Source organism: Rattus norvegicus, chromosome 1 (genome assembly GCF_036323735.1).
Source record: "Rattus norvegicus strain BN/NHsdMcwi chromosome 1, GRCr8, whole genome shotgun sequence".
Taxonomy (NCBI): Eukaryota; Metazoa; Chordata; class Mammalia; order Rodentia; family Muridae; genus Rattus; species Rattus norvegicus.
The window spans coordinates 74,454,902-74,467,049 of NC_086019.1; the positions used below are offsets into that span (position 1 = coordinate 74,454,902).

The window sequence follows — 12,148 nt, forward strand, 5'->3', positions numbered from 1 at the left end:
TGTGATTATAACTGTCGGCGACAAACCGAAGACACTTAGCCCAGAGTGGCAGTGTGGCATATTGGGGTCCTGGCTGCTATGAAGTTTGGCAGGCTAAGGAGGCTGTAAGGACTTCACTTCCCAGGAGACCTTGAAGGAAGTGTACCATAGTCACACCGGTCACCTAGTGGCCAGGTGCAGATCTGCAGCAGGCCCCTCCCTTACCTATGGCAGTCCCCGCCCTGGGGGCCTCTAGAGACGGAAACAACGGGTGCAGAAAGTACAGTCCATCCACAAACATGGAAGAAAGTCCCAGGGAAGCCTGGGCCCAATTCCCGGCCTGGTCTAGTTCCCGGAAAGCCAGAACAGGTAGGAGAGAATCCTGGAAAGGCAAAGCCATTTATAAAGAAAAGAGAAAGCTGAGTTCCTGAACCTGGGAACAGAAGCGAAATTTCACTTCCTGGGTTTCCTGAGAAGGAAACTCAGGTCTCCCGAAGAAGAACAGTACAGAGACCTGGTTACAGTCTTGGAAGAAAGAGTCAGGGATTGGGTTCCTAACATCAGATGTGAGGGACCAGGATTCCAAGCCCATCAATAAGGGAACAGGAAGTTGTTGAAGTTTCGGTTTACATTAGGGTGGAAGATATATGGGAGTTCATACCTAAACACTGTAGGAGGAAAGCCTGGGGCTTGAACCCCAGTTTGAAGGAGAAATGAACTATAGCCCTGAATCTAAGGGAAGAGAAACTGAGTCGACTCCTGGGTCTGAGGGAGGTGGCTTGAGACCTGGCTCCAGGGTCTGAGGGAGGAGGACTAGGTCTGAGGGAGGTGGCCTGAGGCCTGTACCCTTGGATCTGAGGGAAGGTGGGCTAAGGCCTGGACTCTGGGTCTAAGAGGAAAGGATTGTAGCCTGGACTCTCTGTCTTCCAATTCTCTGTTTTCATGCCTAGGCCCATCATTGGCGTCTGTGCTGAATGACCTCCCGAGTGCTGCTACGCTTCGATACCGTGGCCCTGGTGTGCTCCCTTGGGGGACACTGGATGAAAATGATGATGAAGGAAGAAGCCTTCAGGCCTTTGCAGAGACTGCCCAAATGGAATCTCAGCCTTCCCGGGAACTTCCCTGGCCTATGCAAGCAAGGCGGGCACACAGGTGAGCAGCTCTTTTCTGACACACCCTCCTATCAGGTAACTCCTTTCCTGATTTCAGTAGGTTATCCTCTTTACTGCCTTACCACCAGCCTGGTAGGGTTGGCCTGGCCTGCTCTGAACCTTGTATTCAGAGACTCAGGAAGAGTTAATCATTTTTAATTTTTGTTCCTTCCCCTTCTTCCAAACCTCCTTCTTGGTGTTTTGTTTTGTTTTTTCTTTTCTACATTTCAGTGTATACCTCTGTGTGTGTGTGTGTGTGTGTGTGTGTGTGTGTCCGTAAGAGCATGCATATATGTGGCACAGCTTTCTGTGACACGCAGGGGACAAGTTAAAGGAATCAGTTTTCTCTCTCTCTCTCTCTCTCTCTCTCTCTCTCTCTCTCTCTCTCTCTCTCTCTCTCTCCCATCTAAGTCTCAGGGATCAAACTCCAGGTTTGAGTTGGTCACAAATGCCTTACTTGCCAGCCATTTTGTTTCATTTTGTTGCTACAAAAACAGAGTGAGGGTCACACTCTGTAACCCAGTCTGCCCTGTAAGCACTATTTATCCCAAGTTGACCTCTAATTTGTACTGATCCTTCTACCATATTCTCCCAGTTGAGGGGACTACAATCATGCATGGTGCACCACATTGGACTCCTTCATTTTCTTTCTAAGGCATGTCACTAATCTACCAGCCTGTCCTTGGACTTTCATTTTCCCTGCCTCAACCTCACTGTTGGGATTACAAACATATACTGCTATACATGGCCCTATTGTTATTTTGTGTCTGGCTTCTTATGCGTAAATTAGATTTGGTTCCTTTTTAACTGCTAAAGAGTATTCCACTTTATGGATATAGTGTACCATAATGTCTATCCTCATTATATCCAGTTGTTTTCTGACTCTGACTCTGCTTTCTTTCCAGGAAGAGCCAGGCTAGAGAGCAGGTGGCTTCTGGCTCTGAATCTAGGGCTGCCTACTGGACCCAACAGCTTTCCAGAACCAAGGGGAAAATGAAAGAAGGCTTTCAAACTATACAGCCCTGGGCATGGACACTGAAGAAAATTGGGGGTGTGTGGCCTTTAAAGGAAGAGGCCCGGGGCCTGGACTCCTGGGGTCTGAGGCTAAAGTGTGATTTCCTGGGTCTGACAGAGAGTGGGGTTGAGATTACCCCTGGGCCTTAGGGAGAAGGGCTGGGTCCTGTACCCCTGGTCTGAAGGATGACGACTAGTGCTTGAACCCCTCTGAATCTGAGAGAAGAGGACTGGAGTCTAGGGTCTGAGGGAGGAGGGCCAGGGCCAGGACTCTGGGTCAGTACTGCACTAGTGAGGGACCTAAGGCCCCTCTGCTGCCCTCTGCAGGCCAGTTTGGAGCAGGCACTGAGTCCTACTTCTCTCTGCTGCGCTTCCTGCTCTTTCTCAACCTGGGGGCATCTGTAATTGAAGTCTGCATGAAGCTGATCCCCACCTGGTTGGAAGGGGCTCCTCCAGGTCCACCTGGCCCTAACATCTCCTCACCTTGTGGTTCCTATATTCCCCACACTCAAGGCCTGGTCACCTTCCCCACCCAGCTCTTCAACTTGCTCTCTGGAGAGGTAGGTGCCATGGCCCCCAGAGGAACCTCCTTACTTTTGAAGCCTGGTGTCCTGAATGACACATTGTACAGATCGCCTAACTCCCTGATCTTTACCTTCACCTAGCCCCGCCATGACCTCTGCTCTGCCTCTTCCTCCCCAGGGTTACCTAGAGTGGTCCCCTCTGTTCTATGGGTTCTACCCACCCCGATCGAACCTGGCCATCACCTATCTGTGCTCCGTCTTTGCCATCGGCCTCATCTACTTGCTGTTCATCCTACACCGGTTAGTGAAGCCCACATCTTGATTCTGATAGGAAAGGGAAACTGGAGGTAATACAGGGCCCCTCCCCCAGGAGTCATTTCTTCACCATCGAAATCTATTTAGAGCCAGGTGTGGAGGCCCAAGCTTGCAGTCTCTTTACTTAGGAGGCAGAGGCAGGATGATGATTTTGAGCTCAAGGTCAGCCTAGGCTACAGAATAAATTGAAACCTATCCTGAGCTACACAGAAAGATCCTTATCTGGCTGAGTACATTGGCCCATGCCTTTAATCTTGGCACTTGGGGAGCAGAGGCAGGTGGATCTCTGAGTTCAGTGATGGTCTACATAGAGAAACCCTATCTCAGAAAGAAAAGGAAGGAAGGAAGGACAAAACAGGAAGTCCCCTGCCCCTAGATTATCTAGTGGTAACCTAAGGTGAGGCAGTTCAAGCCTGTTTAGAAGGTGTGTATTTGCAGTCCTAGTGCTTGGGAAGTTGAGGCAGGAAGGTTACTCCAGACTCCATCTCAAAATATCCAGTGATATCAAGAAGTAAAACACTAGGCTGGCAAAATTTTGCATTGGATGGGGACATTTCCTGCCAAGCCTGAGCGGCTGAGTTCCTTTCCCAGAACCCCCATAGTAAGGAAAGGAAATCAGCTCCTGGGTTGGGGATTTAGCTCAGTGGTAGAGCGCTTGCCTAGCAAGCACGAGGCCCTGGGTTCGGTCCCCAGCTCCGGGGGAAAAAAAAAAAAAAAAGCAAGCCAGCTCCTCCACAGGTTGTCTTCTGACCACCACGCCCATGGCATAAACACACAAGCACACAACATAAATAAACGTAAAAAGAGAAAAAATATTAGAATTCTAAGCCTACTGGCATGGCTCCTGTCTAAAGCCCTAGCACTTGGGAGGTGGAGGCAGGAGAGACAAGAACTCTAGATTATCCTTGGCTGCATAGTGAGTTTGAGACTAACCTGGACTATGAAACCTTGTGTCCTGTTTTTGCCCTTTATGTAAATGGAGGGTCTGAGTATATTGTGAGGGAGAGCACCCAGGAATTCCCAATCAGCATGTGAGGGAGGTAGAAGCTAGAAGAGTCACTCCCTGTGGACGCAGGTTGTTGTTTGTGTTTGATAAAGTAGCATGCTGTAGTTTAGGCTGACCTCAAATCTGCAGGCTTGACTGGCCTTGAACTCACCAATCCTCCTGCCTCAACCTCCTGAAGATTACAGACATATACCAGTGTGCCTGTGGGGGGGAGGGGGAGGGAGGGAGGGAGGGAGAGATTATGTGTGAGAGAGAAGAAAGTTTGTGAGTGTGTGTGTGAGAGAGAGACAGAAAAGAGAGATTGTGTGTGTGTGTGAGAGAGAGAGAGAGAGAGAGAGAGAGAGAGAGAGAGAAAGAGAGAGAGAGAAAGGAGACAGATTGTGTGTATGAGAGAGAGAGGAGAGAGAGATTGTGTGTGTGTGTGTATGAGAGAGAGAGAGAGAGAGAGAGAGAGAGAGAGAGAGAGAGAAAGGAGACAGATTGTGTGTATGAGAGAGAGATTGTGTGTGTGTGTGTGTGTGTGTGTGTGTGTATGAGAGAGAGAGAGAGAGAGAGAGAGAGAGAGAGAGATTGAGAGAGAAGAGAGATTATGAGTGTGTGTGTATGAGAAAGAAAAAGAGAGAAGAGAGAGTGAAGGATTGTGTGTGTGGGGGGGGGGGGTGTTTTGCTGTGGATGGAATCTGGGGTCCTCATGTATGCTAGACAATTGCTCTACCATAGAACTGCTCCCACACCCAGGCTCTGAGGTAACTTTTAGATGTACAAAGGAAGTGTTGAGCAGGTACTCATTTGGGTATGTGGACTCTGCAAAGGGTGAGCACCAGAGATAGATTGTCTCCCTCATGCCCTCACAGATGGGGATGGAACCCAGGGCTTTCGAGCTTACTTGGCAAGACCTCTGCCACGGAGCTAAATCCCTAACATTGAGATAGGTATTTGAATTGGCATTCAGTTACGGCTGGGAGATCCCCAAGGAGGAAGACCAAGTATTTTAAAGGGGGTTAGAGGTGAGGGCTATGGATGTAAAACTGGGTGGGGCCATGCTCCCAAATTGCGAAAAGCTATTTAAAAACTTGTCTCCTTGCCAGGCATTTTCCCAGCTTGCAATCCTGAAGGAGAACAAGCTATAAGGCAGACTATTTAATAATGAACAAATATAGATTATGAACAAGTATAAAACATGAATAAAAGGATCTGGGAGCCCAGTCCTCTACTAGGTAGGTGAAGGCAGGCATTAGGATCAGGATTTTGAGGCCAGCTTTATCCTCATAGTGAGACTTTGTCTCAAAAAATAAAGCAGCTAGGCAGTGGTGACACAGACCTTTAATCCCAGCACTGGAGAGGCAGGTGGATCTCTGATACGAGGCAGCCTGGTCTACGGAATGAGTTCCAGGAAGCCCACAGAAGAGCTAGGTATGGGGCTGGAGAGATGGCTCAGTGGTTAAGAGCACCCGACTACTCTTCCAGAGGTCCTGAGTTCAATTCCCAGCAACCACATGGTGGCTCACAACCATCTGTAAAGAGATCTGATGCCCTCTTCTGGTGTATCTGAAGACAGCTGCAGTGTACTTATATATAATAAATGAATAAATCTTTTAAAAAAAAAAAAAAAAAAAGAAGAGCTAGGTATGACAGTAGTACATATCTGTAGCCCCAGCACTGGCAGCTGAGGAGGGCAACAGAGACAAAGAGGATCCAGGGGCTCACTAGCCTGCCAGTCTATCCTAAATGGAGAGTTCCAAGTTGAGTGAATGAGTCCATTTGAAAGACAAAATGGAGAATGATAGAGGGAGACACCTAGTATACATCTCTGACTTCCAAACACACACACACACACACACACACACACACAATATCACTATGTATTTATGCATACGCCACATGCACAAATGCACATATTCCCAAGTTCACCCTTACACTCATGCATTCACTAAACATACATACACATGCTCAAATACATTCCTGTATTCATGCATGCACACTCATATTCCCAAGTACATGTATATGCTCATACATACACTAAACACACACATACCTTGCTGCCTGGTTATTTCAGGAAGATACTTAAATATTGGGACCTGGGAGAAGTTCTAGGAGAGTTTTTTTTTAATATAGAAATTCCTTCTGATTTTCATGGAAAGGATATTGCCTGGGGTTCAAATACTGAGAAGAGAATCTCTAAAGATGCAGAGTTCATGTGGGAACACTCCCCAGTTGTCCAGGGGAGCAAGGAGAGGTTATTGAAAGTAGACATGGTCCCTCTGTGTAGTTCTGTTTTTCTCTTCTTTTTGTTCTCATCCTTTCCTCCTACTCAATCAGGCCCTCTAGGTCTTCACCCCGTCTCTTGTCTGAATGGGCAGTTCAAGACAGCCACTGTGTTACCCTGTACACCTCTCAGCCTAGAACTCAGCAGAAATCCTCCTAAATCAGTTTCTTTTGTGCTGGGATTACAAGTGCATGCTGTCAGGCCGGCCAGCTCACCTCTTCTCTAGAATGTATTTTTCATTCTTTCTTCTCTTATCTCTTCTTTCTAGGTATCTCCCTCTTTCCTCTGGAGATCTGGCAGTGTCCCCTAAGTTCTTCCATCCCTATGCGCTGTCTGCTTCCCAGATCTCTTAGCCTTTGGTTGCAAAGACTTTGTGTAAATATCTGACTTCAGCAGGTGGCACCTAGTCACAGGATTTTGAGTCTGTGTTCCCTAAGTAAGGTGCCCCCACTGACACTTCTCCCGTGATCTTTCAGTTCGGTGTCCGGGTTGAAAGAGACACTGTTGGCCGAGTCAGATGTTCTGACCAGCTACAGTCATCGAGTGTTCTCAGCTTGGAATTTTGGCCTCTGCGGGGACATGCACGTGCGGCTGCGCCAGCGCATCATTTTGTATGAACTGCAGGTGTGCACAGGAAGGCGGGGCTATCACTAATTGAGGACTAGACAAGACCCAACTAAGACGAGGAGCAAGGCATTGCTAGGAGACAGAGCTAAGCAGAAGCCAGGCTAGGAATGCCTGCGGTGGAGGGAGGGGACTGAGGGGGCGTGGGTGGGGGTGGGGAACTAGGACCTGGAATTCACTTAGGAAAGGGAAGGAACCTAAGATTGGTTCCAAGTGAAAATGGAGCGTGACTTCAAAAAGATGAACTGGCTGGGAGTCTCAGAGGAGGAGAATCCTGGGGTTCTGTGTTAGGCCAAAGAAGGATAGGCCTTGGACAGAAGGCAGGGTGAGGTTTGAGTTCTGGGTTGAACTAAGGAGTGGCAGACTTGGGATACAAGTCCAGACTTTGGAGGAACAGTGGCCCAAGAACTAAATAGTCCAACGGACAGTCCTGGAGATTATGGAACAAGAAGAGGGCTATATTGGTTTAATCTGAAGAAACGTCAGGCCTGAAGGGATGGATCCGCCGCAGCAGTCCCTCTTGGCTTTAGGTGGACCTAGAGGAAGCAGCAGTCCGGCGCCGTGCTACGGAGCAGACGCTGGGCCAACGAGTCAAGGTGTGGTCGATGAGGGCGCTGCTCAACTTGCTAGTCCTCGCGCTCCTGGGGGCTGCCTTCTATGGCATCTACTGGGCCACAGAGTACACCGTGACACTGCAGGTGCAATGGGTCTTGGAGGAGGAGGTCCTGGGGTCCTAGAACTCACATTTCCACAGGTTAAGAAGCCCTGTGGGAGCTGGGGTCTAGAATTACTGGGATTTAGGGTCTTTTAAGAGGCTATGGACAGACTTTCGGCTTGCTTATCTCTGTGTTCCATACTCCCTTTCTTTCAGGAGACACCAGTTGTCCAACAGACCCCACTACTCAAGCTTCTGGTGAATTATCTTCCATCTATCTTCATTTCCGTGTTCAACTTTGTGCTGCCTCCTGCGTTCGCGTTCATTGCCTCACTAGAGGGCTACACTCACAGCCGTCAGATCGTCTTGATCCTGCTTAGGTTCTGGACTCATGGGACGGGATGTGTGTGTGTGTGTGTGTGTGTGTGTGTGTGTGTGTGTGTGTGTGTGTGTGTGTGTGCGCGCGCACGCGCGCGCGCGCGTGTCCCTTCAGGGGGGGAGGTAGAAATAACTTAAAGGGAGGGAGATGATGAGTGTGTATCCAGAAGGAGACATTACATCAGTGTGAGTCCCTTCATCTTGCAGGACTGTGTTTTTGCGTCTGGCCTCCCTGGTGTTTCTTCTGTTCTCTCTGTGGAATCAGATCACGTGTGGAGGAAACATGGAGGCAGAAGAATGCAAGGCTTGTGGCTACAATTACAAAGAAATTCCGGTGAGAATGCTGATGGTGCACAGGTGCTATTCTTGGGCCTAGAAGTAGGATAGGGAATATTGAACTGGGTGGATGGTTTCTTGGTTTGGAAAGAAGCCGAACATGGCATGAATGCTCATAAATAGTGAAGCATAATGAATAGTCACAAAATTCATGACTGGGGTTCTGGAGACTCAGGAGAGTCTGGTTTACCAATTTCTTACTTCTTAGTGCTGGGAGACTCGACTGGGCCAGGAGATGTACAAACTTGTGCTCTTTGATCTGCTGATGGGCCTGTTGGTCACGCTGTTGATCCAGTTTCCTAGGAAGTAAGTGTCCTACCCTTCCTGGTAGCCCTGCCCCTATTAGAGCAGGCCCCACCCCAACCGCTCTTATATTTTGCTCCACCTGTTTTCTTTTCTTTTTAACTGAGATTTCTGCATAAGCAAGGCAGTTTGTCACTGAGGTAGATACCCCAACTGTCTTTATAATTTTGTTTCTCTTATTTATTGGTGTGCCTGTGTGTTTGTTTGTATGAACATATATTGTGTGCTTGTGTGGGGGTGGGTGTCAGAAGAGGGCTTTGAATGTCTTCCTCTATCACTCTCTGCCTATTCCTTTGAGACAGGGTCTCTCTCCCTGAACCTGGGACTCACAGCCAAAAACCCCCACCCCCACCCCCTGCAATCTTATCTCTTGTCCTCTTGGTACTGGGGTTACAGGTGTGCCAGGATGTCTGAATTCTGGGATTTTCAACTTTGGTTTTCATGATTGTCCAGCAAATGCTCTTAACTGTTGAACCATCTCTGCCAATTTCTCCCCCCCCCACCTCTCTCTCTCTCTCTCTCTCTCTCTCTCTCCCCCCCCACCCCTCTCTCATGTGATTTGTTTTATTTATTTATTTATTATGTGTGTTAGGGGATAGGTATGTGCGTATGAGTACAGGTACCCATTGAAACAAGAAAAGGATGTCATTCCTTAGAGTGGAAGTTACAATTAATTGTGAGCCACCTGATGTGGGTGTTGGGCGTTAAATTCTGGTCCTCTGGAGAAATAGTATCCCTCCTCCTCCTCCTCCTCCTCCTCTTCCTCCTCCACCTCCTCCTCCTCCTCCTCCTCTTCCTCCTCCTCTTCTTCCTCTTCCTCCTCCTCTTCCTCCTCCTCCTCCATTACTACTACTACTACTTCTTCTTCTTCTTCCTCCTCCTCCTCCTCCTCCTCCTCCTCCTCCTCCTCCTCCTTCTTCTTCTTCTTCTTCTTCTTCTTCTCTCTCTCTCTCTCTCTCTCTCTCTCTCTCTCTGCAGGGTCTCTACACAGCCCTGGCTGTCCTGGAACTCACTCTGGCCTTGAAATCACAGAGATGCACCTGCCTCTGTCTCCCAAGTCCTGGAAATAAAGGAGCCACTCTGTCTGGCTCAGTGAGGCTCTTAACCACTGAACTATCCCCTTTATCTCTCTAGACACTGGCTGACTGTAGTTTATGCTGGCCTGGAACTGGTGGTGATCTAGCCTCCCTAGGGCTCTGATTACCAGTATAAGTCATCATATCCAGTCCCCTATCCACTTTTTAAACCCAGTTTTTACTTTGTTTGTTCTTACCTAATCCCTACCCCCTATTTTTTGGTTACTTCTCCCTAACTCAACTCCTACTATCTTTGTTTTTTTCCAAGACAGGATTTTTCTGTGAAGTTTTGGGTGGTCTGGAACTACTTACTCTGTAGATCAGGCTGGCTTTGAACTCAGAGATCCAACCTGCCTCTGCTTCCTGAGTGCTGGGATTAAAGGTTTACCCCACCACCACCACCCAGCCAACACCTACTACCTTAGTGTTTCAGCTAAATATAAGATCAGGCTTGTCCTGAAAATAACCTCACAGACCTAAAAGCTCAGCTCCTCAAAAGCCTTTTCAAAAGAATGGGCTGGGTGGCAGGGTTAAGAAAACCAAAAGGCGGGTCTATGACTGTCCCACCCTGCCCTTCAGGATACTCTGTGGCCTCTGTCCTGGGGCATTGGGTCGTCTGTCGGGAACTCTGGAGTTCCAGGTGCCCGATGAAGTGCTGGGACTCATCTATGCTCAGACCGTGGTCTGGGTAGGAAGCTTTTTCTGCCCTTTACTACCTTTGATCAACACCGCCAAGTTCCTCATACTTTTTTGGCTGAAGAAGGTGAGTCTGAGGAGTATTCTAGGGTCTGAGCTGACAGGTGTTGCTCCTGGGCTAGGGAAATGAGGATGGATACCAGCCTGGAGGGAGAGAGGGAGGAGAGAGCTGGAAGTCAGAGCCCTGGGTTCAGAGGAAGAAGAACATGGGATAGTTTGACTTCCTAAGACTAAGCGAAAGGTGGCTCAGAGATCTGGGCCCTGCCCCCAAAGGGGGCCAAAGCTCCAAGATAGGAAATAAGGAAAAGCAAAGGATTGATTCTTGGTCTCAAATCTCCATCTCCTCACCTCTCCCCACCAGATCACACTCTTCTCCATCTACTCACCGGCTTCCCGAACCTTCCGAGCATCCACAGCAAATTTCTTTTTCCCCCTGGTACTCCTTGTGGGTCTGGCAATCTCTGCTGTCCCTGTGCTTTACAGTATCTTCCTGTAAGTATGAGAGACGTCTGTTTCTCTTTGCGTTCACCCACGGTATTCACTGTGGCCCTAATTGATTGAATCCAATGTGTCTCCTCCTACAGGATCCCACCTTCTAAGCTGTGTGGCCCATTCCAAGGGAAGTTGTCCATTTGGGCCCAGATCCCTGAGTCCATTGAGAGCCTCCCTCAGACTGCCCAGAATTTTCTCTACTTTCTGGGAACCCAGGCTTTTACTGTACCCCTTCTGATCGTCTCTAGGTGAGCGGTCAGAGTTTGAATGTGTGCGATTTAGTGTTTGAAAGAGAAAGGAGTAGGGTGCGGGGCACCTGAGTGTTAGAGAGGACTGGATGCCTATGTACAACAGAGGAGAAGTTGGGCTGGCCTGGATGCCTAGATCAAGAGCAGGAGAGTTGCAGTACGAATGCATAGGATCTAAGAAAAGACATCTGGGTTTGGACTCCTGGGTCTGAGGAAGAAGGGCTAGGGTATGGATTTATGGATTTGATGAAGGGGGAGGTGGTATGGAACCTGAACCTCTGGTTTAAGCAAAATCCCCAGACCCATCCAAAGGGTCTGTACTCTTGGGTCTGAGATGAGAGGATAAAGGGTGGCATTCAGAGTCTCAAGAAGGGTTTTAAGGGATTTGGGAATCCTGATAGTGATTTCTTTAATTTACTTATTCATTTAGTTTTATGTGTGTTGGTATTTGGACACATATGTCTGTGTGAAGTAACGAACTTGAGTTACAATCGTAAGCTGCCATGTGGCTGTTGGGTGCTGGGCGTTGAACCTGGGACCTTTGGAAGTGCATCTAATGTGCGGGTTACGAGCCATCTCTCCAGCCTCCTGATCCTGGTTTCTAAGGAGCCATATGATGAAGATGATTTCTAGAGTGATTTTCATTCCTGTTTTCTTTAGCATCCTGATGATGTATACAGTAGCCCTGGCTAACTGTTATGGACGCCTCATCTCTGAGCTCAAACGCCAGATAGAGACGGTGAGCTAGGCTGATTTCCCCAGGCAGGGCTCTCTCTATGAGAAGATGAAAGGGGAACACTGGTGAGGAGGTGTGCTTCACTTTCACTCTTTTTTTGCCCACAGGAAGTACAAAATAAAGTCTTCCTAGCCCAGCGAGCTGTAGCTCTGAGCTCAAGGAATGGAGTTTCCTGATTAGTCTGGCTGGACCTTCAGCCCCTCACACCCATCATAAACTTCATTGACTTCATATACCAAGCAGTGGGGCCCTCTCATCTCTGGAATCAAACCCCACGCCTTCTGCCACCGAATGCCACACTCTCAATTGAACCATGTTAATAAACAATAGCCAAGTCCATTAAGCGTTT

The 12,148-nt window shown here is 48.4% G+C and overlaps 1 protein-coding gene across 1 annotated transcript; it reads left to right on the forward strand.

The window, feature by feature from the left end:
• The first annotated feature begins 233 nt into the window (after window positions 1-233).
• On the forward strand, window positions 234-12,142 carry Tmc4 (transmembrane channel-like 4). Its single transcript, NM_001034104.2, has 15 exons — window positions 234-348; window positions 930-1,131; window positions 2,036-2,181; window positions 2,472-2,704; window positions 2,847-2,968; window positions 6,732-6,879; window positions 7,410-7,577; window positions 7,751-7,914; window positions 8,120-8,246; window positions 8,457-8,554; window positions 10,207-10,390; window positions 10,685-10,815; window positions 10,908-11,063; window positions 11,724-11,802; window positions 11,907-12,142. Exons 1-15 carry the CDS (start codon window positions 279-281, stop codon window positions 11,973-11,975), a joined length of 2,097 nt encoding a protein of 698 aa, NP_001029276.2. The 5' UTR covers window positions 234-278; the 3' UTR covers window positions 11,976-12,142.
• The last annotated feature ends 6 nt before the right edge of the window (window positions 12,143-12,148 follow it).